The sequence below is a fragment of the Cladophialophora carrionii genome (genome assembly GCF_000365165.1).
Source record: "Cladophialophora carrionii CBS 160.54 unplaced genomic scaffold supercont1.4, whole genome shotgun sequence".
Lineage (NCBI taxonomy): Eukaryota > Fungi > Ascomycota > Eurotiomycetes > Chaetothyriales > Herpotrichiellaceae > Cladophialophora > Cladophialophora carrionii.
Window position 1 is genome coordinate 1,800,758 of NW_008481829.1, and position 27,694 is coordinate 1,828,451.

General features: G+C 55.7%; 8 protein-coding genes across 8 annotated transcripts; 1 reads left to right on the plus strand and 7 right to left on the minus strand.

Annotated features, from left to right (window-relative positions):
• Nucleotides 1–3,276: 3,276 nt before the first annotated feature.
• G647_05309 (uncharacterized protein) lies at nt 3,277–4,041 on the minus strand (the record flags this gene model as incomplete). The annotated part of the gene is made up of 1 exon (XM_008729640.1): nt 3,277–4,041. One exon carries the CDS (start codon nt 4,039–4,041, stop codon nt 3,277–3,279), a length of 765 nt encoding a protein of 254 aa, XP_008727862.1.
• Nucleotides 4,042–4,858: 817 nt separating this feature from the next.
• On the minus strand, nt 4,859–6,739 carry G647_05310 (uncharacterized protein; the record flags this gene model as incomplete). Its single annotated transcript, XM_008729641.1, has 2 exons — nt 4,859–5,835; nt 5,890–6,739. The coding sequence occupies 2 exons, from the start codon at nt 6,737–6,739 to the stop codon at nt 4,859–4,861; spliced, it is 1,827 nt and encodes a 608-aa protein (XP_008727863.1).
• Nucleotides 6,740–7,392: 653 nt separating this feature from the next.
• G647_05311 (uncharacterized protein) lies at nt 7,393–9,844 on the minus strand (the record flags this gene model as incomplete). The annotated part of the gene is made up of 5 exons (XM_008729642.1): nt 7,393–7,812; nt 7,921–8,644; nt 8,691–9,061; nt 9,112–9,693; nt 9,743–9,844. The coding sequence occupies 5 exons, from the start codon at nt 9,842–9,844 to the stop codon at nt 7,393–7,395; spliced, it is 2,199 nt and encodes a 732-aa protein (XP_008727864.1).
• Nucleotides 9,845–11,303: 1,459 nt separating this feature from the next.
• Nucleotides 11,304–14,228, minus strand: G647_05312 (uncharacterized protein; the record flags this gene model as incomplete). The annotated part of the gene is made up of 1 exon (XM_008729643.1): nt 11,304–14,228. One exon carries the CDS (start codon nt 14,226–14,228, stop codon nt 11,304–11,306), a length of 2,925 nt encoding a protein of 974 aa, XP_008727865.1.
• Nucleotides 14,229–14,516: 288 nt separating this feature from the next.
• Nucleotides 14,517–16,835, minus strand: G647_05313 (uncharacterized protein; the record flags this gene model as incomplete). The annotated part of the gene is made up of 1 exon (XM_008729644.1): nt 14,517–16,835. The coding sequence occupies one exon, from the start codon at nt 16,833–16,835 to the stop codon at nt 14,517–14,519; it is 2,319 nt and encodes a 772-aa protein (XP_008727866.1).
• Nucleotides 16,836–17,840: 1,005 nt separating this feature from the next.
• Nucleotides 17,841–21,633, plus strand: G647_05314 (uncharacterized protein; the record flags this gene model as incomplete). The annotated part of the gene is made up of 2 exons (XM_008729645.1): nt 17,841–17,846; nt 17,905–21,633. 2 exons carry the CDS (start codon nt 17,841–17,843, stop codon nt 21,631–21,633), a joined length of 3,735 nt encoding a protein of 1,244 aa, XP_008727867.1.
• Nucleotides 21,634–22,532: 899 nt separating this feature from the next.
• Nucleotides 22,533–23,996, minus strand: G647_05315 (uncharacterized protein; the record flags this gene model as incomplete). The annotated part of the gene is made up of 1 exon (XM_008729646.1): nt 22,533–23,996. The coding sequence occupies one exon, from the start codon at nt 23,994–23,996 to the stop codon at nt 22,533–22,535; it is 1,464 nt and encodes a 487-aa protein (XP_008727868.1).
• Nucleotides 23,997–25,400: 1,404 nt separating this feature from the next.
• On the minus strand, nt 25,401–27,336 carry G647_05316 (uncharacterized protein; the record flags this gene model as incomplete). The annotated part of the gene is made up of 5 exons (XM_008729647.1): nt 25,401–26,331; nt 26,394–26,418; nt 26,467–26,788; nt 26,843–27,168; nt 27,231–27,336. 5 exons carry the CDS (start codon nt 27,334–27,336, stop codon nt 25,401–25,403), a joined length of 1,710 nt encoding a protein of 569 aa, XP_008727869.1.
• Between the last annotated feature and the right edge of the window lie 358 nt (nt 27,337–27,694).

Here is a 27,694-nt window from a genome sequence, read left to right on the forward strand (position 1 = left end):
CCCCAACTCGCGCTACCACAATTCGGGTGTGCCGACGTGCCGATCCCATGGTCCCCGGACAATATGTTAAGTCGTTATATGTGATGGAGCATGCGCAACAGGGAAGATCCGGGCAAACATCGACTGTACGACGCGCAACAACAGCTTTAACAAGCACCAGTAAACATCCTCCCTTGGTTAAGCGTACTGCCTAAAAGTCCTGGCGTCAAATCCAAAATCCCCTCGGTGGGCAAGTTCAGTGACATGAACTCAATCTTGTGCGGCGAAGACGTATAAGCGCCCTTGGGGGTGTCATATTGAACTGCCCGGGTTCGCGGTATCTTGCTTTGCTGAGACTAATCTGCAATAGAGCCTCTGGGATATCAAGCACCTAGTTCTTCCATGAACCCTGAGGAACTTAAAAGCAAACCGCTCCTTGCCCGGTACCCGGCGTTTTAATGTTGCACACCAGCAAGGCCTTGGCCGCTCCTCCTCAGCCCGCCCTTACTTCGCCGCTCGCATCTGTCACCAGCAATAGAAAACCATCAGGGTCTTCTCACGACATGTCGTGCCTTTCGACGGCCTCGCTGTCTCCTCGACCTGACCGTCTTGCGCCCTGGCGATCCAAGAGGCGGTGGCCCAGCTGTTGGGGACCCGCTTCCACCCGTAAACCATGGAGACAACGGTCAACGCGATGAGAATAGCCAAAAGTGGTATACCCCAAGCCAATTCTGACACCATATTGCTGTCTCCACGGTCGTGGCTAGTCACAGCTGTCTTCTGCGGGCTCTGGATCTCAGGTCGAATGTCAAGGCAAGTCCGCTTCCGTCCCGGTATGGTGTATTGCAGATCTGGCTTCCGTGGATTTGGTTCTCGGGTTTCTATGATAAATGAGAAAGTTCAAGCTCCGAATGCTGCTAGATATACTTCGTCAAGCTTTGATCGAGTGATAGTCAGGGCTTCACCACAGCCAAACGATGTTCCGCCCTGACTCCAGCCTGCTTCAAAGCTTCACAACGCACCAGCTACTGACTGCAGTTCCTCCACTGTGTCACTCTTCTTCATCTCTTTGGTCTGTGACAAGGCGTCCCTGATCAAACCGCAGCTGCTGGCGGGTCGCGAACGGGTCCTCGGTACCAACCACGTGCTGGCACCACGTCGACAACCCTGGATCGCGCTGGCGTTTTGTGTCTATACAGGACTACCACCACGATGAGTGCAGCGACAAGACAGAATACGATGGTGAAGATCGCACCCCAATTCATCACTGATATGTCGTCGAAACTGGCTTTATGTCTCTGGATTGGCTGCCTTCTTTCCGTGGTCCGTTTGTGGTCCTTGTTTTCGTCTCTCGAGGATTCTTTGCAGAGGTACTCGTGGAGGATGTCGTGATATTCCGACGATACAACGTGTTTGAAATCGCGGACTCCAGCCTGGGTCTTTATATTGATTTTGGGGGTGGCATTTGTTCCTTGCCACAGCAGAACAATCGCCTGCTGCCGGGTTTTGTCACAAGAGAACCGTCATGCAAACAATGGTGGTGGGTAAGTGGTCTCTTGCCGGTACACTCCGACTTCGTCACTGCAGCTAACATCATTCACATATGATGTGAATCAAGTGTGCCTTTCATAACACCCTCAGGGCTGTTGTCTTTGACTCACACTGCCGCAGCAATCCATCGAGCCAATCACTGCAGGGCCAGTCGACACACCAGAAACTTGTCTTCTCTGGTGTCACACGGGAGTGACTTTTAGAGGCTCGAGTTATTCAAGTGATGGATTGGCCGGGGAGGAATATCTGGAGACCCTGCTGGGGAGGGCCAGCCATCCTTCCCGCTGGGAAAGTAACCCTTGTTTACGAAGATTCGCTTGAATTCCCTGCTAACAGAGGTGCGTTCTGATCCCTTGCTGATGGGGAGCCGGTTTGATTCCCTGGTGGGAAGGATCAGTTTGGATCCCTACAGATGAAGAGTTATTTGTGTTTTCTGTTGGTGGTGGGACATTTTGATGCGTTGCCGGCGAAACACCACTTGTATCCGTCGCAGTGGGAGGAACGGTTGGAGTTCCTGTCGGTGAAGGACTGCTTGTATTTCCTGCCGCGGGAGGAACATTCGGACTTGCTGGCGCCGGAATGCCACCTATCTCTCTTGTTGGTGAAACATTCTGTCCTCGTGGTGGAAGGACAGTCTGAGTCCCTGATGGAGGGACGTTCTGATTCCCTCTTGTTGAAGGACCGTTTGTATCTTCTGTTGTCGGAGACACAATCTGGATTCCCGCCGCCGAAGGAACCCCTCTCGAGCCTCTTCGACGCCTCGCTCTACGCCGGCGAGCTGCGCGTTGATCCAGACGCAGTCTGGCATCGGTATTTGAGTTCAAGATGGCGATTGTGACGAAGACGGCAGCCGCAGAAATTAGGCAGAAGACGATGGTGAAGATTTCCCAACCACTAATCGCCATCTCGGCTCCGGTTGATGGGGTTCTGATATCGATCGGGGATGAAACGAGAAGCGTGGATTGAGTGGCTTGTGCGGTATTCTCAAGATCGAGGCAGCGTCAGTGAAGTAAGTCCTCTGTTTCTACCGGACTATTTATTTCATCTGAGCCGGATTCATCATTCCGTCGGCTTGCTGAGCAACCAAACGGCGGGCGCCATCAACTTTCTCTGACCTCTGGCCTCTAACCGCTGGCGGACCAACGGTTGATTAGTTGGCTGGGGAGTCAAACGCAGCTTGCGAACGAAGTCAGGACTCGAAGTTGAACTCCCAGTCGAATCAATGCTGGTATGGCATGGCAGAGCAGAACAGAGTCTAACCCGTCCATTCGATTTAATCTACCCAGTGTACATGCTCCAGTCAAACACCAACTCAAACGACAATCATCCCGGACGTGAACCAGGATGGTCGACCACCTGGCGTCTCTTTGCTGGTGTGACAGGAGGCGGCACCGTGCAAGCTGCCTCTACCTGGGTTGCCGAGTATGAGTGCGGCGACAACATAACCGCCTTTACCACTGAATACTCTCGCAGACACGGTTTCTCACTCGGGTGACACGAACTCTTACTTAGAGCTGTTGACTGAAGGCACGAGGCGACTCACGCGGAACGTTAGGTTCATTGAAACCAAGGATATCCGTGCTGTGCACGGAGCACATACGACGTACGTTGATCCTGTGGTCTCCTGGCACAGCACATGCAAGCAACGCTTCCTCAGGCCGGATCAAGCTCCCGTACCTACACAATCAAACAGGTCTCCCTGTAATGTCCACCAGCCTGTATCAAGCTCATTCCACACCGCGCCGCCTAAGCAGCCGCAGGCCCAACCGGCGCATTCGCGCCTCTGAGCCACGCGCCTTCACCTCCTTTGGCAGCACCATCACCCCGAGCAAAAAGCAATCCCAAAGGCGCAGGAGAAACACCCGTCCTCATGGCTTGCACGGCACGACCATCGATCTTCTTGGCCTGATCCCTCGCAAGCCCGACCTGGAGGTATAGGTTCCAGATGAGGGAGAGGAAGAAGAAGCCGATGGCAGAGAGGAAGAACGCGAGCGCTGCACTCTGCGGGAGTCCAAGTTGGCGGTTGGGTGGGTAAGGCTCGTATCCGCCGCCACTGCCTGCGCCAGAGCTCCGAGCCATTGGGGCGGTGCGCTTCTCAAAGGGCTCCTCGAAGGCGAACCCGAGTCGACGATTAGGCGGGTGGGGCTCGTACCCGCCGCCGCTGCCTGCGCCAGAGCTCCGAGCCATCGGGGCAGTGCGCTTCTCAAAGGGCTCCTCGAAGGCGGCGATATTGGATGCCAGGGGCAGTGGATCTTGGGGATCCGGAGTGCCGGGGGCCAGTGGAACGATAGCCGCCGGGGGGAGGTTGTCGACACTTCCTTCCTCGGCCTTATAAGGAGTCGGAGTCGGGTCGATAAGCCCAGTCTCCGATTTGATCGGTACTGGCGGTCCGTGTTCGGGGAGTAGCATGGCGTTGTGGTGGTCATGGCGATGATCACGTCTATGCCCATGCTCACGGCGCGCAGCAGAAGCTTGTGGCACGGCAGTGAGTGCGAGACCGAGAAGCGCCATGGAGGCGAGAGTCTTGATCGGGGCCATTTCAGCGGGGATCCGGTGGTGGACGGCTGAAATGGATATCTATGTTGAATTGTGGAGTGTAGTGATCGAAAGAGGGAGACTTGTTCTGCGATCTTTCGAGTCGAAGAAACAAAGGCTGTGGACGAGGGTGAGTTATGCAAGAGAGAAGTCCAGATCAGAGCTCAAGAAATGGGGAGAAAAGGCACCTTTATAGCCATGTCTCGCGTGTTCTGGTCTGTTTGTTTGTCGTGGCTCTGCCATTTTCGTTTGTTTGTCACGACCACGAGTGCGCTGCTGCGTGAGTGAGTGGGTGAGTGTCAGGGACGTCTCACTGTGGTGTCTCATGATCGGTCGGTATTACTGTCGTGGATGGCGACCGGGAAGCGAGTGACAATTAAGTGATGTATGTGGTCTGGCCGAGGCATATAAGAAGTGACAGATACATAGCCACATAATAGGGTGGATGAATGGACGATCTTCTATACTGTGACGCTATTCGAGGTGATGCGTGGAGGGAACATGGTCGACGACGTTGATATCATCACAGAGAGTGACCCAGCAAGTGAGTGAGAGGTGGATATTATCACTCCCGGTCCCCGAACAAGGTGACAGGTTATTGTGTTGTTTCGAGAGTGAGTGAGAGGGTACTGTGTACAGTATCACCGTCTTCTTCTCCTCCTTCACCAGTACATTCTGCTGGCGACTCGAGTACTGCATCTGACCTGCCCTGACGTCCATTTGCAGTCTTCTCCCATATCAGTCAGTATATGAGATAGGAAGCCCACCACCAGAACCGGTCAGCCCACTATTCTCAACTCCCACCGAACGCAAAGACCTCTTCATACCAGTTCACGCTTCGGCCATCCCGCCAGACCCAACGGCCGACAAGTCCTCTAACATGTCTGGACAACCCTGAAGGGCCACAGACAAAGACGCTGACACTGGAGTCGAAACTGACGTCTCGACCTCCGTCCATTGCCTTCGTGGACCAAAGGTCAAGCGCCGCCATAGTGTCCTTGTCCGGCGTGGCCGTGAACACCTCGTCTACACTCTCTCGCAGATCGGGCCTCCGTCGCAGATCCTCCACCTTAACCCCCTTGGCGCGCAGGAAAGGACTCCTCAGCGCTGCAGCATCGAGGCCGCCCCCTTCGATGGGATCAGGAACTGACCTCGTGGCGTAGATCTCCACGTCAAGAGCGTCGGCCACCCCTGCGTTGAGAGCGCCCAAGAGAAGGTCAACAACCCACTGCGCCTCCCTCAGCGTCTTGGTGAGGTAAATGAATTTGATCTTTCTGCGTTGGTTGGACGGACAGGCCAGCAGGGACAGATAGATCGGGAGCGTGTACGTGACGCCGATTCCGCCGGCGACGAGGAGAATGGGCCCATTCCGAGAGGACCTCGACTTGGAGTCCGAACTGGAACCCGAACCAAGAAATGCGGGCATATACTCGCTCGCCTCGCCGTAAGGACCCTCGACGCGTACGTCCTCCGCCACTAGACCTTTCCTTGCAGATTGCGAACACAAAGCAGCGAGATACGACGTCCCCGGCCCGCCCATATCTCTGAGCACCAGCATGATCTCGACGTTGGATTTCGACAACGACGACGTTCCCCTCTGCACATTCGCAATCGTCGCGGGGGTCTTGGGTCCAGCCACGCCATTCCGGACAAGATAGACATGCTGTCCTGGCATTGCGACGGCCAACGGATCTCCCGCCGCGACGCGGAAATTGACTTGAATCAACAACTCCTTGGAAGTGCCAGTTCCAGTTCCAGTCCCACGTGTACCTGTACCTGTACCTGTACCTGCACCTGTACCTGTACCTGCACCTGTACCTGTACCTATAGCAATAGCACGACATTTCATCGCGTCGATCTTCCTCGCGCCACGGACCCTCAGGAATGCCCCGAGGAGATAAATCGCGCCAGCCTGCCCGACGAACCAGCGCGTGTACGGCACATGGAACCACAGCACGGCAAGCACGACCGCCGAGAGGAGGACATGCGACCGATAAAACACGGCGAGATACACGCGTCTCCTCACGACGGGGAGACTCAGGATCCCCAGAAGATTAAAACTCCAGAATGCCAGCACGCCCAGGCGGACGTCTCGGTCTTTGATCCTCCTCTCCAGGAACCCCATCGTGACGAAGAACCGCAGGTACAGGACCGCGTGCGCGGCCAGGAAGAGGTGGACGATGCGGCCGAACAGGCGGTGCACGGCGTTGAGGCGCTCGTGCGTCATGCCCGTGGCCCACGTCACCGGGCTGTATCGCGTCTGTTTCACGCTCAGGAGGTAGTGAAGTGGCAGTTGACTTGCCGCGACGTGGCCCAACGATTTCGTAATGTGCATGTAATCCTCTCCCGTGCCACGGGAGGCGAGGTACACGAGCCAGAGCGTGTAGAGCAGGCCGACAAGGGGAACGTAAAGCGGACCGTACTCGTACACGTAGGTGGTTGAGAGAATCCAGGCGACGCGGCGGAGGCAGAGACGCAGTCCGCGCGCCGGGCCTCGAGCTGGTAGTGGACAAAGAAGCTTTGGGATGGAGCCCGCGAGCCAGCGTCGGTAGATGTATACCCCCAGCAAGATGACGATCGGACTGAGCCAGGCATGGAATCCGGCACGGTCGAGTTGACGACGCCGTTCGTCGAGCTGCTCGGGCGTGAGCTTGACTGTCATCGAGTAGGCCATGTTTGACTTTCACGAGACCAACCGAGTCAGGGTGAGTTTCTTCCCGGGAACAGATAGTTTCAGTGGCCCGTCATTGTTGCGAAAGCAGGTGGACGTCGATATGATTGCTTTATAGCTCAATTCTAGCACTACTGGATCTTACCATGCTAAGGACAGATCGCTGCTAGGCCACAGAATGCGAGGTTGCCCGGCTGCCTGAGATATCAACGGAGATGATCGGGATCCGAATCCATCGCCAAGTCGCCCGAACGAGGCTGCGGAACCCCTTTTTTATATCATGCCGGGGAGCAACGGAGTCGCTGATACCCATGCCGCCTGTCGGTGTCGTCCAAGATTGCATTCATCAATTAAGGTACGTATCGGAGAGACGACCACAAATAGCATGCCACATAGGGAACAACAAATTGCAGCCGCTGGCAATGCGGTACGGCATAAATGATACACATTTAGATGAGACGCATGACCCATGAACAATCGCTCATCAAGCATGCAACTGTACGATATCCTGTGCCACGCAACCTTGTACTCCAATGATGCGTAGATGAGCCACCAAGGCCTGTAACGTCCAATTGCCAGGCTCAAGTTGCTGTGGATCCAAATGACACCCTCTTTCGATACTCTGTGTAGTACCGCGCGACGCGTTTCTCGACCTCCTAGGCGTTCGTGGCCGCCAGCGCTGGTGCTGTTGGTTTGGAACCAATATCCTCCAAAGCAGCTGGTTCATCTGCTGAAGGACTCAATTCCTCTATCGGTTGAATAATTGTACTAGGTAAAGGCTCGACCGCAACAGTCGGGTTTTCGTGCGCCACATCCTGAGGCTGCTGGGCCGGCGACGGCACTTGCTCTTGCCCCAGTTCGAACTGCGGTGTCTTGAGAATGGGTTTCGGCACCTTCGGTATTTTTGTGGGCGATAAATGTGATATCGTCGCTTCCACCGCCTCCTCTTTACTCGAACTCTCGGGCATCTTTCTCGGCGGCGGCTCCGGCACGTCCCCCAGCTCCCGCGTCCCCGTTGGCGACAGCAGTGCCTCGCTTTGTCGCCTTTGAAGTTCTTCAAGTTTTGCGATGGGATTCTGTCGTCCACAATATTGGCATCTCCAATGCAAAACACGCGGCAAATCATGTGGCAGGACACGCGAGAGAGGAAACTCAGGCTGGGGGTAGTGGGAGAAGCGACGCACCCATTCTTCTTGCTTTGGTACTCCTTCGGCCGCGGGCAGGGTTCCTTCATCCTCTTTGTCACCACCCCAGAATGTAGGTCGTCGAATCGGTGCTGGGGTCACAGGTAAGCTCGGTCTCTCGTCCTTGGTGGGGAAGTCGGTGAGTTTCAGGCTTGGTCGTCGTCGACTTCTATCCGTCGGAGTGGTGGCGCCGCTGGAGCTGCGAGGAGAGCGTTGGCCAAGTGTGTTGTACAAGACCTGTAGCCTTCCTTTGCGAGGTTGGCTCATGGCCTGGACATAGCGCTCAATTTCGGGCATGTCGTCCCATGCGTTCGTCCTTTGTTGGAAAGTCTCCCAGACATTGATTGGGTCCGGTGGTGACAGAGGAGGTGAGATGGGCACACCTTCCTTGCTGGCTTCCTCGACATCGGCAGGCTCTAATTCCGTCGGCGGTTCGTCGGGCACGGAAGTTACTGGCTCCGAAGGAGGCGGCGGCGGAGGTGGGCTCGGTTGCCTGGCCTGGGGAAATACTCGTGTCGGCTTGGGAGCTCTCGACTCCCACGGGAAGATGTGTTTGGGTTTCTCGGGCTCAGGTGCCTTTTCGGGTACTTGATACCACATATCCTTTGGTGCTTCGGGGTAATGAGCAGGTGGCTGGAAAAGCGAAGTCTCGCTCGACATGTCATAGATTGTTGTAGGGAAGTTTTCCGCTTCTGGTTTCGAATGGGCCGGTGGCGGTGCTCTGCTGAACGTAAGCAAATAAAGGACTAGCTTCGGGTTGCTGGACTTACCGTGCCGGGTCCCATTCTGTATGGGGAGCTGAGAATCGCCTTTGCTCGCTCGTGGGCACAGGGTGGAAATCTTGTGGGCCCTGTGGAGTAGGTGCGTCGCCCAGTGGCAGCTCTAGAGTCGAGGTGTGTTCAGGTTGCTCAGGTTGTACATGGGTCTCAGGTGGCTGAGACGTCTGATCTGACGACGGCTGCTGGTGATGCGGTTCCGGATGATGGTGCTGCTCGGGCTGATGATGGTACTCAGGTGGAGCCGATGCTGGTGCTGGATCTCGAGATGGGTAGTCGACGACATAGAGTGGTTCTTCACCTCGAACATAATCATGGACGGTCTTCTTGGAATCGAAAGTCTGGGCATCGTAGTAATGGACCGCCTGCACCGGTTAGCGTCACAAATTAAAACCCACCTTCGGGGCCAGCGCACCTTTGGACGATAATGCCGATCAAAGACAGACCACCACATTCCCAACAGTTCACCATAGACGCCCGTGTTCATGCGGTTGTCTCTGCCCAATGTCCACGGTTTGTCTGCACCGATGAAATGTACGACGGCAATACTGCTCTGGAAATGTCGGTAGGCGGGGACGTATTGGTAGTGACCACTCGGCGTGCAGTTGTAGACAAAGCTCAGTCTTTCCCACTCGCGGAAGTGCATGTTGAGTAGGCCTTGATCGGCTCCGTCGAAGCTGACGCCGCGCTGCGCCAGCGCATACAGCGCGTAGTAATCCGACATGTTGGGATTCAGGACCATCATGCCGCTGTTGAAGCAGTCCGGCCAGCCAATATCCGGCACGGCGGCGAAGTCTGCATCGATGCTGAGGAGCTCGTTGGGAGCTCGGAGAGCCACCATGTCTGCATCCAAGTATACAATTCTCTTGAACTGTGTTTGACGCCATAGCTCGATCTTGGTGAAGGAGGATATCAGGTCCGGTCGATTCATCAGGTAGAGATTTGCAGGGTTCTTGTTGGTGATTTGCTGGACAGGCACCACTTGGTCATACACCGTCTGGCTATGTCAGTGGCATGCGAGGCAGGCTTCGGAGGCAGGTACAAACCCGGAGCTCGTTGATCGTGTCTGAGGATAGTTTGTCGACGAGGATAAAGGCCACCAGGGGAGCTTTGGCGCCTCGGTCTTTGAGGGAGTGGCCCAAGACCATGGCACCTATGCCTCAACATCAGCGGGGCTCCCATCTTGGTGAGCTTCTCGTCCACGTACCCGGGAGGTAGCCATCGTTCATGAGCAGCTGTGGACATTTGGGTCAGTAAAGGCGGGTGCGGGGAAACGGGACAAGAGCTTCGTACCGTCGCAAAGACGGAGCCTCCACTGAGAGGAGCCATGTTGCTGGAGGGCAGAGTCGACGGTGAAGAGGACGGTGAGGAAGGTAAGGATAATATCGGTAGCGGAAGATAATCACAAGATCAACCGCTGCAACAACAACTCCAGCGCAACTAGCCCAGCCCGCTGCAGGGCCTTGCCAGGAAGGAGGAAGCTGCTTGTCGACTGATGCGATCACTTTTTTTCGAGATGGAGGGAAGCTGTGAGTGTGTCGCTGTCACTGGCTGCTCAGGGCTCCTCGGTAGGTGCGCAACAGCAACAGATGCGGGGGACGAACGCCGGGTAGAAGCAGGCCTGCAACAATTGGTCGAAGCTCCAACGCGCTGCTGCTCGTTGCACCAAACAGAAGCTGGCGACTGCGGCGAGTCCACAGTGACGTCGTGCCCGTTGCTGCACAGTGATGCAAAGTCGAAAAATGTCGGGCCTCGACCAGAAGTGTCGCAGGTCAGATGAACTCGCCCAAAACAAATGGCGCGCGAATGCCTTGGCTGCACGCTTTTGCACTGTTTTACTCAGTAAGTACTGTACTCGACAATCATGAAAATCTGCACGCTGTGTATTTACTCGGACACAGGAAAAAGCATGTGCTCCTGCTGGCGTCCGCGCACACTGCGAATCGTGGGCTGATCAGACTCCGCTCAGGCCAGGAAAAATTGCGAGACACGCCCCCATCCCACGCGCACGCCAGCGATAAAAGGTCCGGCGCAATCTCCTTCGAGGGCCCGAGTTACGGGCTTTGTTGGGGCTTCCACCTGCTTGGGGCTGGCACCCCAGTCGCTGAGGCGTGAACGTGCCACCATCTTCCTCGCTAGCAGGGGTTTCTTCGGCCGTTGCTATGGCGCCCGGAGCTCCCAGCACCCAGCGCGTTTCTGATCTCGTCAGAGGCGTCGTGGCGGCAGAGCCACCCAAGAGGAGCGTTAAACATCTGATCAAGATGAGCCTGGACGGACGGCAGGACAGCGACGAGACTCGGGCTTATGCAGCCTGACAGATGGGAAATGCAGTAGTTGACAGGTGCCAGGGCCAGAATGATGCTTGCAATCACGCGCAGACTGACATCCGTGTCCCACAGCCTAGATTGAGGTACGAGTACACTTTCCTCCCAAGAAAGCTTCGTCTGTCTGGAACTATCTATCTCCATCTGACATTGTTTTGCAATCTCAAAGGTTGGCCATCTTCCTCTTAATCTCGAACTCCACAAACATCGGGATTCCCAGCAAAGTACCGCAACTCCCGTTCCCAGTGGACGTGGTATCGAACCACTAGTCTTTCTCCTTGCCCTATGCCAACAACCTCTCGATATCTCTCAGCGAGCCGGCCCTTCTCTCCTCCCTCTTCACCTTCTCTCCAAATGCTTCACTCGCCAGCTTCCTCTTCTTCGACTGGATCTCAAGCACCTCGTCCTCGATAGTGCCTTCCACCACCAGACGCACCACTTTGCAATCACGGGTCTGTCCTAGTCTGTGGACACGGTCGACCGCTTGATCTTCGATGGCCGGCGCCCACCAGGAGTCCGCCAAAATCACCTGGTTCGCCGCCACCAAGTTCAGGCCCACAGAGCAAACAGACAAAGATGCCAGCATGATCTTGCAGGACGAGTCGCTGTTGAAAGATTCAATTGCGGCGTCGCGACGACTCGAGTTCATTTTGCCATCGAGCCGCGTGAAATTGAGGCCATGCCGGAGCAGCTGAGTCTGCACCAGGTCCAAGAACGACGTCCACTGTGAAAACACCACAGTCTTGACGTCGGCGTCGGCCTCAGAGGCTTTAAGTACCTTGATGAGTGCCTCGATCTTGCTGCTGGTCGTCTCGGGGTCGATATCGGGGTCGATCTCATCGCCTTCGCCAAAGTTTGCCGCCGGATCGACCAGCTGTTCGCTGGTGGCCAGCGCCGCACGGCACATGGGACATTTATGTTGTGTTTCAATGACTCGCTCGATGCACTCACGACAATAAGTATGGGCACAGGCTGTGATCACCGGGTTCTTCAAAGAGTCCAGGCACACACAGCAGTCCTCCTGCGAATCGATCTGTACCTGTAGAATGTCCTGGAGGGTCTTTCTGTTGGCGGCGTTGGTGACATCTACAACTTCGTTGGACTCGACCAGTTCCAGCAATTTGCGCACTCTATCGTCACCGCACATCTTCCAGTGGTTGCAAGTCTGGCGCAACCGAAGCAGAACCTCGAGAAGGTGCGTCATGGTGTGATCTCCCTTCTTAGCTTTCGCGGCCTCGACAAGTCCCTTGGCCTCGCTCTTGAATGCATCATACCTCTCCTGCTCGTGCGGCAGGAATTTCACCAGATATTTATGGAAAACAATCTTGGGCAGTTTGAGGTCGATGAACTTCATGTCTTTCATCCGGCGGAGACAGAGCGTCGCCATGAGAGCTTGAAGAAGAAGACGGGCCTGAGGATCGCCGTTCCTAAGCGGACGAATCAGGGTCGAATTGAAGATCTCAAACTCGGTGAGTCCCCCAGTCATACGGATAAACTTGACGTGTGAGTAGAGGTCCTTGAGAGTGTTGACTATCGGAGTGCCGGTAAGAACCCAGCGAGATGCAGCCTGGAGTGCACACGCGGCTTGCGACATCTTGGCTTTGGGATTGCGGATGTTGTGAGCCTCATCCAGAACGACTCTTCGCCAGGTGATAGAAAACAATCCCTTCGGAGCTGGTACCGGCCGGGGGCTGGTCTGGCCATAGGGAAAGAGCTCCTGAGTCATTGTCTGGTAGGTTGTGATGACGATGTCGTACTCTTTCAACTCTTGTGGTGACAAGTTCTTCTTCTCTGTGCCATGGTAGGTCAGGATGCGTGGTCGAAACTTCTTCTTGATATGGTGCTCTGCTTGCATGCTCCAGTTAGACATGACCGAGAGTGGTGCGATGATGAGCGTCGGTGTTCGGTTCTTGTGAGGGTCCGCCATGATAAGCGAGATGATCTGGATAGTCTTGCCCAGACCCATGTCATCCGCAAGGAGGCCACCACTTGCAAGTTCGGGAGCTTTGTTGATCGCAAAGTTGGTGGCGATGTTGAGGTACCCTTTGCCTATTTTCTTCCACATCTGGACCACGTCGTCGCCGTTTTGAGGTAGTTTGGGAGATTCGTGGTCCAGCATCCACTGCAGTCCCTGTCTCTGATATGGCAACAAGATTGTGGCGAGCTCAGGGGGCTGATCTGCCATTGGCATCTTCTCAAGCACATCTTCACCCGTCCCAAGCTTCTTCATGGCGTCCTGAACATCACGGGGGTTGAACGTGGACGTGCCACTGAGCAGTTGCTCCATGCTTTGCTCTGGTTGGCTCCTGCCATTCGGCAACACACCCAAGTTGCTGTACCTGTTGGGCCCTTCGTTGTCAAACACTTGGAGACCCTTTTTCCTCATTGCGGCGGCTGCCTTTTCCCTGGCTTTCTGCTGCTTCTCGAGCTCTTGCCGGCGCTTCTCGCCCTCTCGTTTCGTACGCACCCATTCGGTGATGGGAAGCTTTTGCTCTTGCATTTGCTTGGCAAGAGCAGCACCGGCAACAGGATCGTTTGTGCCGAAGAGTTTGAGACCGATCGGACAGTCGTAATAGGTCTTGGGTCCGGTCAGCGCGCCTTCGACGAGCAGCGAGCCGTTGTCCATCAAGGGCGCCAGCTTTGCCGCAACTTGACGGCCAATGTGACCGATCTGGTCGCGGAGCACGTTATCGATCCGGATGGCATTGCTGTCGTAGGGATTGCCTGGTTCGCGCCTGACTCGCACGTACTCCCCGACGGTAGCTTGGCCATCGTAGAACCGACATCCCACGATCTTGGTGTTGAGAATGCCGTAGAGCATGTAGGTCTCGTACACGTCATCGTCGAAATCCTCGGTGAGGTCAATTTCACGCGCGATGTCAGCTTCTTGATCCTGAGTGGAGAGCCAGCTGTCGCGTTCGTCCCCGCCGTGGGATCCTGAGCCGAGCTGGCTCAGCGTGGGCGTGTAGTCTTTGTAAACTTGACTCAAACGCTGCGAGGAGGTCGGCACACCCGATCGAGGCTGGCTTGAAGACGGGGGTGTTGGGAGAAGTGGTGCGCCGCCCTGGGAGGCGTTGACGGTGGACTGCGAAGATCCGGAGCGGTCATCTTCGCCGGTGGAGAGCCTGCCCGCCGTAGAAGTCGCTGGCAACCTCTTTTTGTTCGTGGCAGACGGGGTGGAATCCGAGGGGAGTTTTCTTTTCGGCATGCCTGAGCCACACAGACACGCGAAGTTGCTGGGGGTTTATGAATAAATCGAAGTTGGCAGTTTATGGAAGCAGAACTCCGAGCATGTCAAAAAAGTTGTACCGATAAGGGGGATATGATATTCCATTACTGTACATGGAGCCAGGGAGAATGAGTTCTTTGTTCAGCGACGCGTCACGTTTGATTGAGGTCTCAAAAGTTGCTGCTGTATCACGTGCCGAACAACGCGAGCCTTGTGAACCGGCGACAACATTTATATTACGCAAGGCTGCACATTGCACAAAATCATCTACTCAGATTCCTCTTCATCGGTGTCAAATCCCAGATCGATCTCGGGGATTTCCGAATCATCGCTATCACTGGCATCAATAGGGGCGGCAGTTCTGATTGTCTTCTCTGATGGCAGAGCCTCGTTTGGAGCTGAAGCACGATTGACCACTTCAGCAAACGTGCTGGTCCGAGGCTCCTCGATATGCATGTTGTTCATTTGGCTTCTTTGTAGATCAGACTCTTGCTTTTCCTTTTCATCCAAGCGCGGTATCTTCACTTCCCTCGAAGCTGATGTTTGGGAGTCGGTGGGCGAACCACCAGCGTCGCTTCCTTCGATGGCATCGAGCGTGCGCTTCTTTGTCGTGGATTCCAGCATTTCTTCGTCGTTACCGTGCTCGGCCGGGCTGGTGGTGTCTTTCGTGGTTTGTTGCTTGCTTTCGGCGGTGTCGTTCATGGCATCAAAAGAATCCTCGAGCTTGGATGATATACCAGGATCCTCATCGCCTTGCTCGCCATTTTGTTCGTGGATTGCTTCGGGCTCATGGTTCTCGGAGCCTGGGAAGGATAGCGCAAACGTCCGAGCGACAGACGTTCGTGGTCTGAGGAGAGCTTCCACAGTGATTCTGTCCGCCGCAGACCTGGCTAAGAATGGCGTGAGACTCGCCGTCGTTGCCTTCCCTTTACCGGACAGCATGGGACGCATAACACTTGCCAGCATAGCGTCGGTGTGATCCAGTATGATAGATAATCTGTCCATCTCGATCCGGGATTGGCGGGATATCATCGAACTTGGGCAGTGTGTTATAATTTGTGGCAGCAGCTCCCAGGCTGTTCGGTACAGCCGGGACTGCCTTCGCAGCGAAAGGTAATCAGTTGTTGGCACAGTTCTGGTGCCCAAGAACCCATCCTTCGTGGTGTCCGGTCTTGTCGCACCAGACGGGGGAAGCAAGCCGCTTTGGAGGTCGTTACAGCAAAGCTCAATCAAGTACGAAAAGACTTTTTTGTTCAGCCCCATCTCTGAAAGATCGACACTGGCCAGCACATCGCTGAAGATCATGTACACGGCTTGCCTGATGGTCTCGTGCCGTGACATAGCTTCAAAGACATCTAGTGTCTGGCTAAGCATTGCGCCACCCACTGAAAGGAGGGAAGAACCGTAGATTCCAGTCATCCGCCGAAGCAAACGAAGACATGACAGGTGAATTTGCGGTAAATTGAGCCAGAGCTGTTCCTTCTCATCTCTGTTCGCTTCGTTATGGTAGCGCAGAGCAGTTGCTGCATTTGACTTGCTTCCCGGCGGAGTCACCGCCAAAAGCCTGGATGTGAGATCCAGTATGGAGCCCAGAGGTACTGTAACAGACAGTGGTGTCTTCATCGAAATCAGGTCGCACAACCAGTCAACCAACGTAATAAGCCTGACGCTGCCTTCATAAATCCCTGTCCAGCTGTCCAACCCCGATTCATCCTTGTCTGCTATTCTCGGTTCCTTCGAGAAATTGTGCTTCCCGAGGGCTCTCTGGTGGGTAGTATCATTCGGCTCGTGTTCCTCGATGACGGCTCTAAACAACTTATCGGCTGTCGCTTGCGCGCTGATGATGATACTAGCAGCAGTTTGGGTCCATTCATGAGAGGCTGACGTCTTTGGTGCACAAGAAATCGACAGGCACATAAGCTTGATGGCAAGCTTTCTGATTGCGGCTGACGTGCCGCTGACTTCGAGTAGACTTTGACAGACTAGCTTAAAGCGAGCGACAAACGGGCGGAAGAGGGTTGCGTGGAGTGGCAGAAGCTGATTGCAGCACTGAAGGACCGAGTCGAGTAAAGGATTCGCGACTTCAGCAGGGTTCCCAGCAACTTCTGCTTTCACCGGCCTGATCAGTCCCAGGCATGATGTAACAAATGGAGGGAGAAGTGGCGATGTCACCTCTCGCAGCAAGGTCGGGTGGCCTTGAGTCAGGAGGAAAATGCGAGTAATTGTTGCCAGATAGATCTTCTTGACGTCAACCGGATCTGGCTTGTTCAAACAACTGAGCAGGCCTTTAATCCACCCTTCGGAGTTCGCCAGTACATTTGGGCCACCTTTGTCGACAATGGCCTTGATGAGGGTAGCAGCGGTCAGCCGGCCAGCGGCGTTTCTGTCTTGCAGCAGGGAAGTGATTCGAGCCTTGAACTTGTGTACGGTCACAGAGCTGGCAGCCTTCTTACTGTCGGAAAACTGATCTTCGAGCTGGCATTGAGCCAACGCCGTTGCGAGAAAGGATGCTATTCGAGGAAGATGATCGACGGGAGTGGTTGTTAGGCGTGTCGTGATGGCTCGAAGAGCGGTTTCATCCTGCATATTGGAGCCGGGCTGAATGAGTTGTTGGGTTCTCCCGGAAGATGTCGCTCATCCTCTGATGTCTCGTGGCATCGAAGCATAAAAATACTAGATGGATGCTGTGGGAAATTTTGACTGACAGGCGAACAGCCCCGGTTGAAATTGCGGCAAAGCAGAGTGACTATAACGAAAATACTCTGACTGATAATACGGTGGCGCACAAACACACCTACGCACCCTTGACACGAAGCCACGAAGCTTGCAACGACGAGAACCACCAAATCGTGATCGCAGGAGCAGACACGCTCCCTCCTGACCGTATCACAGCACTCCTCGCCCATCAAGTATTTCGTCGCGCCTAGTTCGAGTGGAATGACCCAGTCGACACCAGAGCGTAGCTATTACATCCTCTCGGCTCTTTGGACAACAGAGGATTGGCACTCAATAACTCAACATGCCCACGCGGCCCTGGTTGCTGTAGAAATTGCAGAAGGACGATGCCGTGAGGCAGGCAGTCCATGATGAGGACGCAGGGACTGCTGCGAGAGACTGGGTCTCGTCGTTCTTTCAATATGCAGTCCGGTGTGTTGCGAAGCGTCGTCGCTGTGTAGAATCCAAGGCATACAGTCTCATCGAATGTCGCGATTTTCATGCCCATCTCAGCGAAAGCGATTTGGCATTCCAAGTCGAGTATGGGAACAGGATCCACGAGATCTCTTACTACATAGTCAGCAAGCTCGTCGTCGTCGGCGGGGACATTGACACAAGGAGAGGAGAGGGTGCTAGGAGTAAAAGCGGCACGGTCGGGCGCGACCCGAAAGTGAACGCCGAGCAGATTCAATGAAGATCCAATGACCGCATGGCGCATTCACCACCTGCGAAGTAGTTATACAGACACACAGACAAGTCGAACAGGCTCCCTAGCAGGTCCGTCGTGTACATGGAGCTGCAACGATGTCTGTGTAATGATGTCTCCACCATAAAGGCCCGACCACTGCCTCTCGATCGTCTCAGGCATCTCGCAGAATGAGTGTATGTCTACAACTTTTCTTCGGCACACACATGCTTCCCTTGACTGACGAAGCTCCAGGCCCACCATGAAAAGGCTCAGCGCTATATTGGTGCGCTCGAGGCAGCACGCGTCGCCGGCACCTGGAGCGAATTCCCTGAGCTCATAAGAAAAGTAACCAAACACGCCCCTGACCGGAAATGCCTGATCCAAACTGCCAAGTTCGAGTCCGACGTCGCCCAATATGTACTCCCACCAAGCCGACGGCCCGGTACAGCCGCTACGGGCCAGCCAATTGCGGACTCGCAGGTGGTCTCTCTCGAGTCCCAACTGCGCGCGACTGGGACATCTTCTGAAGAGGTAGTGCAGGGTCAGACATCTTTGCTTTGGGCGCGTTGGTTGGGAGCGTACAAGACCGAGCGTCCGGTTCCGGCCATCACCTTCGAGCCTGTTCGCACAGCAGCCGATGCGACGTCGCTGTGGACGAAGATTTGTGTTGTGAAAGCTGTATACGTTCGCGCGCTGCGCTACGTACAGAGCGGCGACACCAAGCAGGGCACAGAGCTTCTCGAGACTCTACTGCCATGGCTCGACGCGAACCGGAGCCTTGTTGTGTCGACACCGCAACTCCTTTATTGGGCACAACAGCTGCTGGCACGGGTAGCGCTGGGACAAAAGCAGTCAATAACCGCCGCCAGCCCACTTGACCACGAATCTGCGTCCTTCAGGCTGCAAGCATTCCGGCATTGGGCAGTGCTCGCCGTTAAGAACCAAGACGTTTCGCCCTCGACCTATGGAAATACTCCAGGACATCTCTCTAAGCTGGAGATGTGGAGAGCCTACTATCGTTTCATGTCCGCCATCCTGCAGAACAAGGAAGGAATCGCGCACTACGTCCCCTTCGTACCTTCGGACTTGGCCGTTGAGGTGCGGCGCGTGGAGGCATCTTACGAGAACGAGCTGTTGCGCAACGTGCAGTTCCCCAAAGCCACCGAGTCGAACGCGATCATCGAAGGCTGGGTCGAAGAGTTCATTCGCAATTGGCAAGTTCTTTGCGGTCCTGGCTGGTCCGACTCAGACCTGGGCGAGGGCGGTCGGAATTCGTGGGGAAGGAATGTTCTTGACATGCTCTACCGAGCTGCAACGAAATCGTTCCACTCCACCTTGGTTCTAAGGCGCCTGTTCCAGGTTCACAAAGCCCTGGCCGACTTCGACTTGGCGTACAAGGCTCTAGAGACCTATGTCGAACTCATCGATCGAGCTCGTGCACGTGCGGCGAAATCGGAAAGCTCCCAGAACTCCGCCACCAGCAGAGATAGCGATGAAGTCTTTATGAAGACCATTGCCGAAGGCATCGAAGGCCTGTGCTCGTTTGGTGGCAGGGCTGAGGCAGAAAAGGCCCATAAGCTCTGTGAGAAGCTGCAGGATCTTCTGGACGAAATCGAGCCACCGTCTGAACATGCCGCAACCAACGGCTTTGCGCCTGCTAACGGACACGCCAACGGCCAGATGCCATCACCGCCACCTCTATCTGCCGACTTGATCGACGCGACATATCGAGGGATTGGCCTCGGAAAGGCGCACTGGGCACGATGGACACCTTTCAGTGAGAACCGAACGACCTTGCAATCTGAAGCCGTCGAATACCTGCAAAAGGCTGCCGCGCAGGATATTCCTGCCCGTCAACACTTCCAAACACTCTTCGCTCTCGCTCGACTGCTCGCCGAGATGCGCGAGATTGACCAGGCGCTTGCCGTGGTAAAGAGAGCCTTGTCTTCGGAAGTTGGAAATGATGAAGGAGACACCTCTTACGGGATAGAGCGTCAACTGATGCCGTTCTGGCACCTGCTAGCTCTCTTACTCACCTCGCGACAACAATTCGAAACAGCAAGTCAGAGTTGTGCGGCAGCATTCGAGCAATTTTCCCCTCCCGAAATCATGCTGGGTGACTTCGCCAGTGGCACACACGGCGCAACAAGCCAGAAACCAGGGTTAGTCGATGACATGGAGTGTGCGGAGCTGCATAGAATTATTGAAATCCGCATTACCGAGCTGGCTTTGACCGAGCTGATGGAGGGCCCTGAGCACGCAGTCAACAGTAGCAACGACCTTCTTGCACTCTATTCTCGGTTATTTGGTCGCCACGGAGCAATCGCTATCAATGAAGAAGCAACGAGGAAAAGGTCGGTTGCACCTCCTAAAAGCTCCCATGGCACCATCAGAAGTCTTCCGGGCAAGCTCCTTCATCGCAAGAGGCTGGGCCGGTCCAGCGAGTCCAACAAAGGTACTCCTTCCATAGCAGAGGAAGTCAGACCGAATACGCAAGCGACGCAAACGACCCAGGCGCCAACAATCCAAGTCACGAATGAAGATGAACAAAGCTCACCACCTAGGCATAAATTGTTCCATCTCCACGACCACAATAAGGACGAGTCCCGTCGGTCTCCCCGTGCTCTTCAAAGTAAGCATTCGAAAACGAGGCTCTCGAGGTCGTTGAGTCGAGGAAAAAGAGAAACCAGCCAGGCATCGAGTACAAGACAGTCATTCGAGTCAACGCACGAAACGCAACCAAACGCAAATGGTGCTGCTCAACACCAACCCCACGCACGATTAGAAACCATCCAGTCCGCCGACGTGCCAGAGGTACCAATCTCGGCGAACCATGACACAAGCCCGACCGCGAAGCAGCCCCTAAAAGAAATCCCCCACAACCTCTCCAGCCACAAGAAGGTACCACCGCCAGCAAACCACCGCGACCAACCTCCCTCGCAAGACGTGCGTCTCCCCATCATCGGACCAGGGCTACGAACAGATCCCATCCCCCGCTTCCCGCGAACCGTCTCGCAACGACACGCGCTCAGCATCCTGGTGAAGATCTGGCTCGTCATCGCAACGCTGTACAGACGGGCCCACATGTTTGAGGACTCGCGCGAGGCCACCGACGAAGCCGCCAAAGTCGCCATGAAGATCGAGGGGATGATCGCCGCGGTAGAAAGCTCGGCCCGGGCATTCAGTGCCGTGGGCTGGGGCGGTGGCGGCAAGTCGTCGGACGAGCTCTGGGCCGACGTCTACTGCGAGCGGGCCGACCTCCTCATGGCCATCGCCCGTGCCCGAGAGGAGAAAGAAGGCTCTCTCAACGCCGAGGCCGTGCGCGACGCGGTCGAAAACTACGAGCAGTGCCTCATGTACTTTGCGGACCACCCGGGCGGGATCGTCGGCCTCAGCAACGTCCTCCTCGATTACTTTGAACGGAAAGTCGAACTGGCGAAACGAATCGACAATGGGAAAGCGCGTGCTGACGACGTCCAGCAGCAGCAGCAGCAAGTCCAGTCACAAGCAGTCGAGGAACCGTCGTCGTCATCGTCGCCGCCGCCGCCGCCGTCGTCCTCGCGGCCGAAACACAAACGAGAATGGAGCCGCGTCTCGACGGCGCCAAACACGGGCATGGTGGTAGTAGACAACATGGACCACTCGCACAGCGTGGCCGCCAGTGGGCCGGGCGGCGCACAGCTGCCACACCCACACCAACAACAACAACAGTCAACGAGGGAGGACGATCTTAAGAAGACGCCCGAGAACCTGAACCGGCTGGCGGCGCGCGACCGGGCGTACGGCCTGCTGTCGACGCTCACCAAGCTGGGCTCCGGGTGGGATCACGCCGAAGCGTGGTTCGCGCTCGCCCGCGCGCACGAGCTGGGCGGCGAGCCGGACAGGGCCAAGGAGATGCTCTGGTGGTGCGTCGAGTTGGAGGATACCCGGCCGATCCGGCATTGGAGGAATCTCGGTGCCGGTGGGGGTTATGTTCTCTAAAGGGGGGGCGGCGCGCGTGAACGGTGGAGGAAGAGGAGCCAAAGGACGAAGCGACAAAGGAACACGACTACCTACCCCTGCTACTTACCATTGGTACTATTACCGGTACTGCAGTACCATTGCAGGACGACCGTGAACGGCCTGCAGACTCAACGGCCTCCGGACTCTGATTTCCCGGTTTGAGCGAATACGTACAGCCACTGAATACTCTGCACGGTTTACTAATTATTATCATTGGTTTGGTTTCGTATCTGGACCTCGTGCTGGTGTGTCATACCACCAAGTTGAGCCGTGCTATGCTATGCTATGCTATACTGTGACATGCCCTGTTCTTTGGATTTCTTCGACCTTCCAAGCGTCCCGTTGACGTCCTCGACGCTGAGTCTTCCTGCTCTAGAGTCTCGTTCTGTCAACCTAGACCAAGATCAGAATCCAATCTGAGAAAACCGCTGACAAACGCCTGGAGTTCCCTTTTGAAACACCCAGAAATGCAATGTCGAAATGCCGAGATAAAAGTAACCCACGGATGATGCACGCATGCATGCTCGCTCAATCAACCATTCAACCATCGCTATGCATAATGCTTGCTACCAATGTAGACAGACGCCCATCCAAGATCGTTTGTACCGTGATTGTCGTTCGTCATCTTCGTCAGGATTTTGGCCTGCTTGCCAGCCTGGCCCGCCATACCCGTCTTCGTATGTACTATCATATGCACGTACCCCATGCCTACATACGCATACATTCCTGTATGTCGCATTCTGGTCCAGGGCTGACTGGCCAGATATGATGCATGACTCCTGTACAGGGCGGCTTATAAAAAGAAACACGGAGTTTCTTGTCTCAGTGTTTTGGGGTTCTTCTCGCCGGGGCAAGGGACATCCTCGATCGGAGAAAGCTCACGACAAAACCAACGTGGCGGCGACGGCAAACACTGCTGCGACCAAGGCACCCATGCTCGAAGCTTGCTTGTTCTTGGAGCCGGCATTGAATGGGTTAGCCGTGGCTGACGAGTCGCCAAGTCTGGCGCCGCCGGTGGTGGCGGTCACGTCGCCCACCGGGTCGAAGACCGGGGTGGCGTTGGGGACGCCATTGTCGCCCTTTGTGATCATCTGGATATTGTCGGTCGTGGAGTTGAAGACGGTCTGCGCCAGGCTGATCTCATTGTTCGAGAGGTCGTACACCACATAGGCGGACCGCAGGAAGGTGTCTCCCAGCACGGCCATGCCACTTTGAGCAGGGGCGATGCCAAACAGGCAGGCCTCCTCGCCGTTCGTGAAAGTGATGGGTTGGCCGAAGTTGTTCGTCCCGGCCGAGAGGAAGAGTTCGTTGTACGGCACTTTGATGGTCACGCCAGAGAAGCTGTAGTCGATGGTGGCCGAGGAGGAGGCGAGCGCGCACGGTGCGTAGGCGGCGCCCACGTCGGATTGGTAGACAGCTTGCACGGAGTTGTAGATTTCTTGGGTGATGTCGTTGGGGAGGTAGGTGAGTGTGGCGCCGGAGTCGAGCAGCACCGCGGTAGGGAACGAGGATGAGGAGGAGAGGTCAGAGCCGGCATTCGTCACTCCCGTCAAGGCGAGGCTGAGTTCGTAGTATTCGCCGCCTTCGGAGAGGATGGGGAGGGTGGCGAGCTCGCCCTCGTACTTTTCGGTGTTGACGCCGCCGAACAGGAGTTCTCCCGTGGAGGCGTCCAGATCGTTCAGCCACAGCGAGTATGCGTTCGAGGCGATGTGGCCGGCGTCCACCAGTGCTTGGGGAAGATTGGGATATGGATCCAGGTTGGCGCGCTGGACCTGGACTTCATTCGACATGTAGCCAATCCCTAGCACGCCTTGTGAGGAAGAGGAGACCTCGCCAATGCCAAACTGGAAGTCGTTTAGCGTAACGCCGCCAAATCCCAACGTGTCGGTCACGTAGTCGCCCACCGCGGCGCTGCCGTCGACGTAAGAGATATTGAACAGGTCATTGACCAGCCTGTAGGTGGATGATTGGGCAGACGAATAGGTGCCGCCTTCACAGTTATCCGTGCTCGCCAAGCAGAAGGAAGAGCTGGCCGTGTTCACCCACAGATCGGAACTGCCCGTGTCGATGTGCAGCCGTAACGACTGTGCGGGCGTGCCGAGTGTGATATTGGCGTAGTAGAGGCTTTGGTCGTTGTCCAGGGTCTGCTCGACGGTGCCTGACGTCTGCCTCTTTCGCAGGCGCGATCTCTCATGTGCAAGGATATCAGGGACATGTCTTCTTTCTATGGGCAGACTCAGAGTTCGTGGAGAAGCTTCGGAGCGGGGAGCGAGGTGGATGGCGGAAACGAGGGGAGCGCTCAGGGCGGCCGCGACGGCCACCACGGCCGGTGAGGGTTTCATACCGTGCGGTTCTCTAATCTGGGTTTCAGTAACAACGAGAGACTTCCAGTTGAGAGTCCTCGGAAGCTCTAGAAACCTGGTTGGGCGATGTCTGGGGATGAGGGTCGGTGACTTGAGGGAAAATCAATCACCAAGTGACAAAAGACACGCAGCAAACCGGGCGAGTGACGCTTGATGACTGACGACAAGAAAACCCAAGAGTCACTTGAAGGAAGCAAGGAGCAAACACAAGGGACGGGGCATGAGGGCGGGACGAGGGCGCAATTAGTAGGCAGCCATCACCTTGTACATAACTCGTAATCTGTCGCCGGATCGGACGAGTAGAGTAAGCATCATGGCGCAGTGAGTGAGAAAGTGCGTTGCGCTGCGTTGCGTAGCGTTGCGTAGCGTTGGTTGCGTAGTGCCCCGGGACCTGAATGCGGCTCGCTGAGCCAACGCTACTCGTACCTCGTACCGAGATGTGCGTCAGGCCCGCCATGTGCGGACGCATCCGATGCTCAGTCAGTCAGTCAGTCAGTCAGTCAGTCATGCGAGATCGCGCTGCCTCGGCGTCGAGACGTGCAATAGATGACGTGGACCCCCATCACCACCAAGCTCTATCTGATACCGCCCACAGCTTCTGCCGGCCCTGCCAACTTGGCAGTGCCTCGAAAGTTGCGTCGACGTCAAGGAATTTGGGCGTGGAGATGTGAATACAAGCCGACGCAACGTCAGTGGCGGATGCCAGGTGCGAGATGGAGATGTGCTTGGTCCACAGCATCGTGCCGGAGTCCAGGCATGCACAAATTACTGGGTACTTGTAACTCGTCGCCATCCACCTGCACTCGGTCGTGGGTTAATTCAGTTTGCAGCAATCCTGGGGCCACAAGCATGTCGATAGAGCCGCATCTGTGAGCAATTCCCTGCAGTAGGTCGCCTCGCATCCTTCAACGGCGGTCAGGCTCGCCGCAATCTGGGGGGCTGGTGACGCGGGAGGCCGTTGCCGGCATCTCGGACTCGATGCGAGGGGCGATGTGGGTTTGGGTTGCTGCTATAAATGGGTCGGTCATGATGCACTCCAGCCGCATGGCACGGTTTGGCCCTTGCGATTGGTGCCAGAACTGCCCGCGTTGAGCCTCCAGCCACAACGAAAGCTCAACGCCCGAGTCTCCGACGGAGGCTTGGCGCAGCCTGCCAAGGGCCCGCGGGCTCTTCATAAGCCATCACCAACACGCAGATCAAACACAAGAGAACCGGTGGCGTGGAACCTAAGCACTGTGTCCTTCGACTACTTTGTGCGAACTGTCATCATTCGGGAGCCGGGCCTCGAGCGAAGCATGCCCATCTTCGCGCCAACAAAGCACGTGTGCTAACGACTGTACCCAGTAGCCCGGCCTGACGGCCTGCCCGTCTACACAGTAGACCTCAAGCCATCTTGCCCTCGGTGTCGCCCGCTTTCTCATCGCGGGAATCGTCAACGCTTCCCTCGCACGGTGCCCGAGAGGCTGTTTTCTCTGCCGCACCGGCATCAGCCACCCCTCCAACCCGGAGATCCTTGTCTCCTGCGCCTGCGTCAATTGCATTGACAATGCCCGGTGTTTGCGGGCCCGTGAAATTCTTCCGCCCGTCAAAGACCCACGTCACGACTGACACCAATCCGATGACGCCGAACGCAGCCGAGCAATAATTCATGTTCTCGCCGGTAACGGGTCCGACCTGGGGGAAGTTGAAATCGATCCCTGCAAAGATCAGGAAGACGAGGCCGATGGCGTTGATGTAGGGACTGTACTTCCCCAAGCTGTACTGTCCATTGATCGTAACTGCCGAGGGATTGGAGTGAGTGGCGAGGGACCAAAGGCGAACGAAAAGGGGCGCCGCGTAGGACAGGTAGAAGCCGAACGTGGCGATGGAGATGACCGTGCTGAAGCCTTCAAAGGAGGCGTAGTAGATGCTGTTCAGGCCCATTTGCAAGACCATGCACAACAAGATGCTGTAGGTGGGCACCTGGGATTTCTTGTCCACCTTGGCGAAGATTTTGCTGAAAGGCAGGCCGTGGTCCCGCGAGAACGCCCAGAGTGCTCGACTTCCCTCCGCCATCAGCGAATTCGCGCAGATCACAACGATCACGGTGATCATCGCCGCCAGAGTGGTCGCACCGCCAACGGAGGAAGTGCTATCGAGAAAAATCTGTATGAGCGGAACGCCAGTCGGTGTCGTAGCGGTGGCTTCCAGGTCGCCGATGCAGAAGAACGCCGAGATCAGAAAGACGAAGCCTGTTACAGCCCCGAGATAGACGGAGAGAATGATGGCTTGAGGGGCTTCTTTCGCAGGGTTCAGCATCTCTTCAGTCATGTGGCTGTAACAAGAGATCAGCATCCTTCTCAGGCCGGGCGAGATACTGGCAAGGCTTTAACGTACCTAGGAGCATCGTAGCAGCACATTCCTGCAGGAGGTGTTAGCGTACGCCGAGCAGTCAGGTCATCGAACAAACCAAATAATGTCTGCAAAAGACCAATCATGACCGCCATGCCGCCCGAACTGAACCCTGTTTCATTCTGGAAGTCCGAAAACACAAAGCTCGCCGACTGTTTGTGATGATTGGCGGCGAGGATGGTGATCACAACGACGAAGAAGCTCAGAATATTCCAGACGACGGCAAAGGTCGAGATTTGGTTGAGGAAGCGCGACCACAAGATGTTGACGGCAGCGGCCAGCAGGGCAATCAGGTACGTCACGAGAACGACATGCCAACGCTCGATGGTGTAGGATGAGTTGTTCAAGTTGGCCATGCCGAGGAGGAAGTTCGCGGTGATCTAGACCGATATCAGTAAATACGACCCTCTCACAGACCACAGGAGACGACGGACAAAGTTGTTTACAGCGCCCATGGCCACGATGCCCGTGCACATGAACCATCCAGTCACGAAGGCGGCACCCCGTGCGTATTTTGGCGGAGCGAGGATGGCGACCCAGCTGTACTGACCGCCCGCAGTTGGGTACGCGGAGCACATTTCGGCGAAAGAATATGCAACGGCGAGCGACAGTATGCAGATTCCCACCCAGGACCAGACCATGACAGGAGGACCTCCTGCCTCGATCCCGACAATCAGAGTACCTCCCAAGGCTGTCCAACACGTGACGATTGAGAAGCTGAACCCTACCATCCCCAGGAGGGAGAATGAGCGTTGGAGCTCTGTCGGAAGAGACACGGTCAGACCACGAGAACCGCACAATGCGGACAGAATGCATTCGTACCTTGCTCATACCCAAGTTGAGCCAATTGGACCTCATTGGCAACCGTAGAGTCAAATGCTTCATTCTTCCTGCCACCCACGATTGACGACAGACGTCGTGCAGCCATGTTTCCTGCAGCAGAGCGAACGGGCTAGACTGGTAAGCTCGACTCCAACACAGTTCTGAAATGCGAATGGGCGTGAGAGGAGATGCAAGATAAAGACGACATGGTAGATATAGCCATGTTCAATGGATGAATCATTCGTGAACATAACAAGCGAAGAATAAGCTTCAAGGAGCTTATCTTCCGCGTCCGTGTGGCTTGCGTAGTTGAAACCTGGGTAGATCGAGTCCTTACCGCCCAATAGGGACCAAGATGTGAATCCGTTATCGCTGGACACCCACAGGATGGTGCCTGGGTCGGAGAGCAAATAATTAATCCGTGGTGAGGTTTCCCAGGAGATCACCGTCAGCCAATACATGGA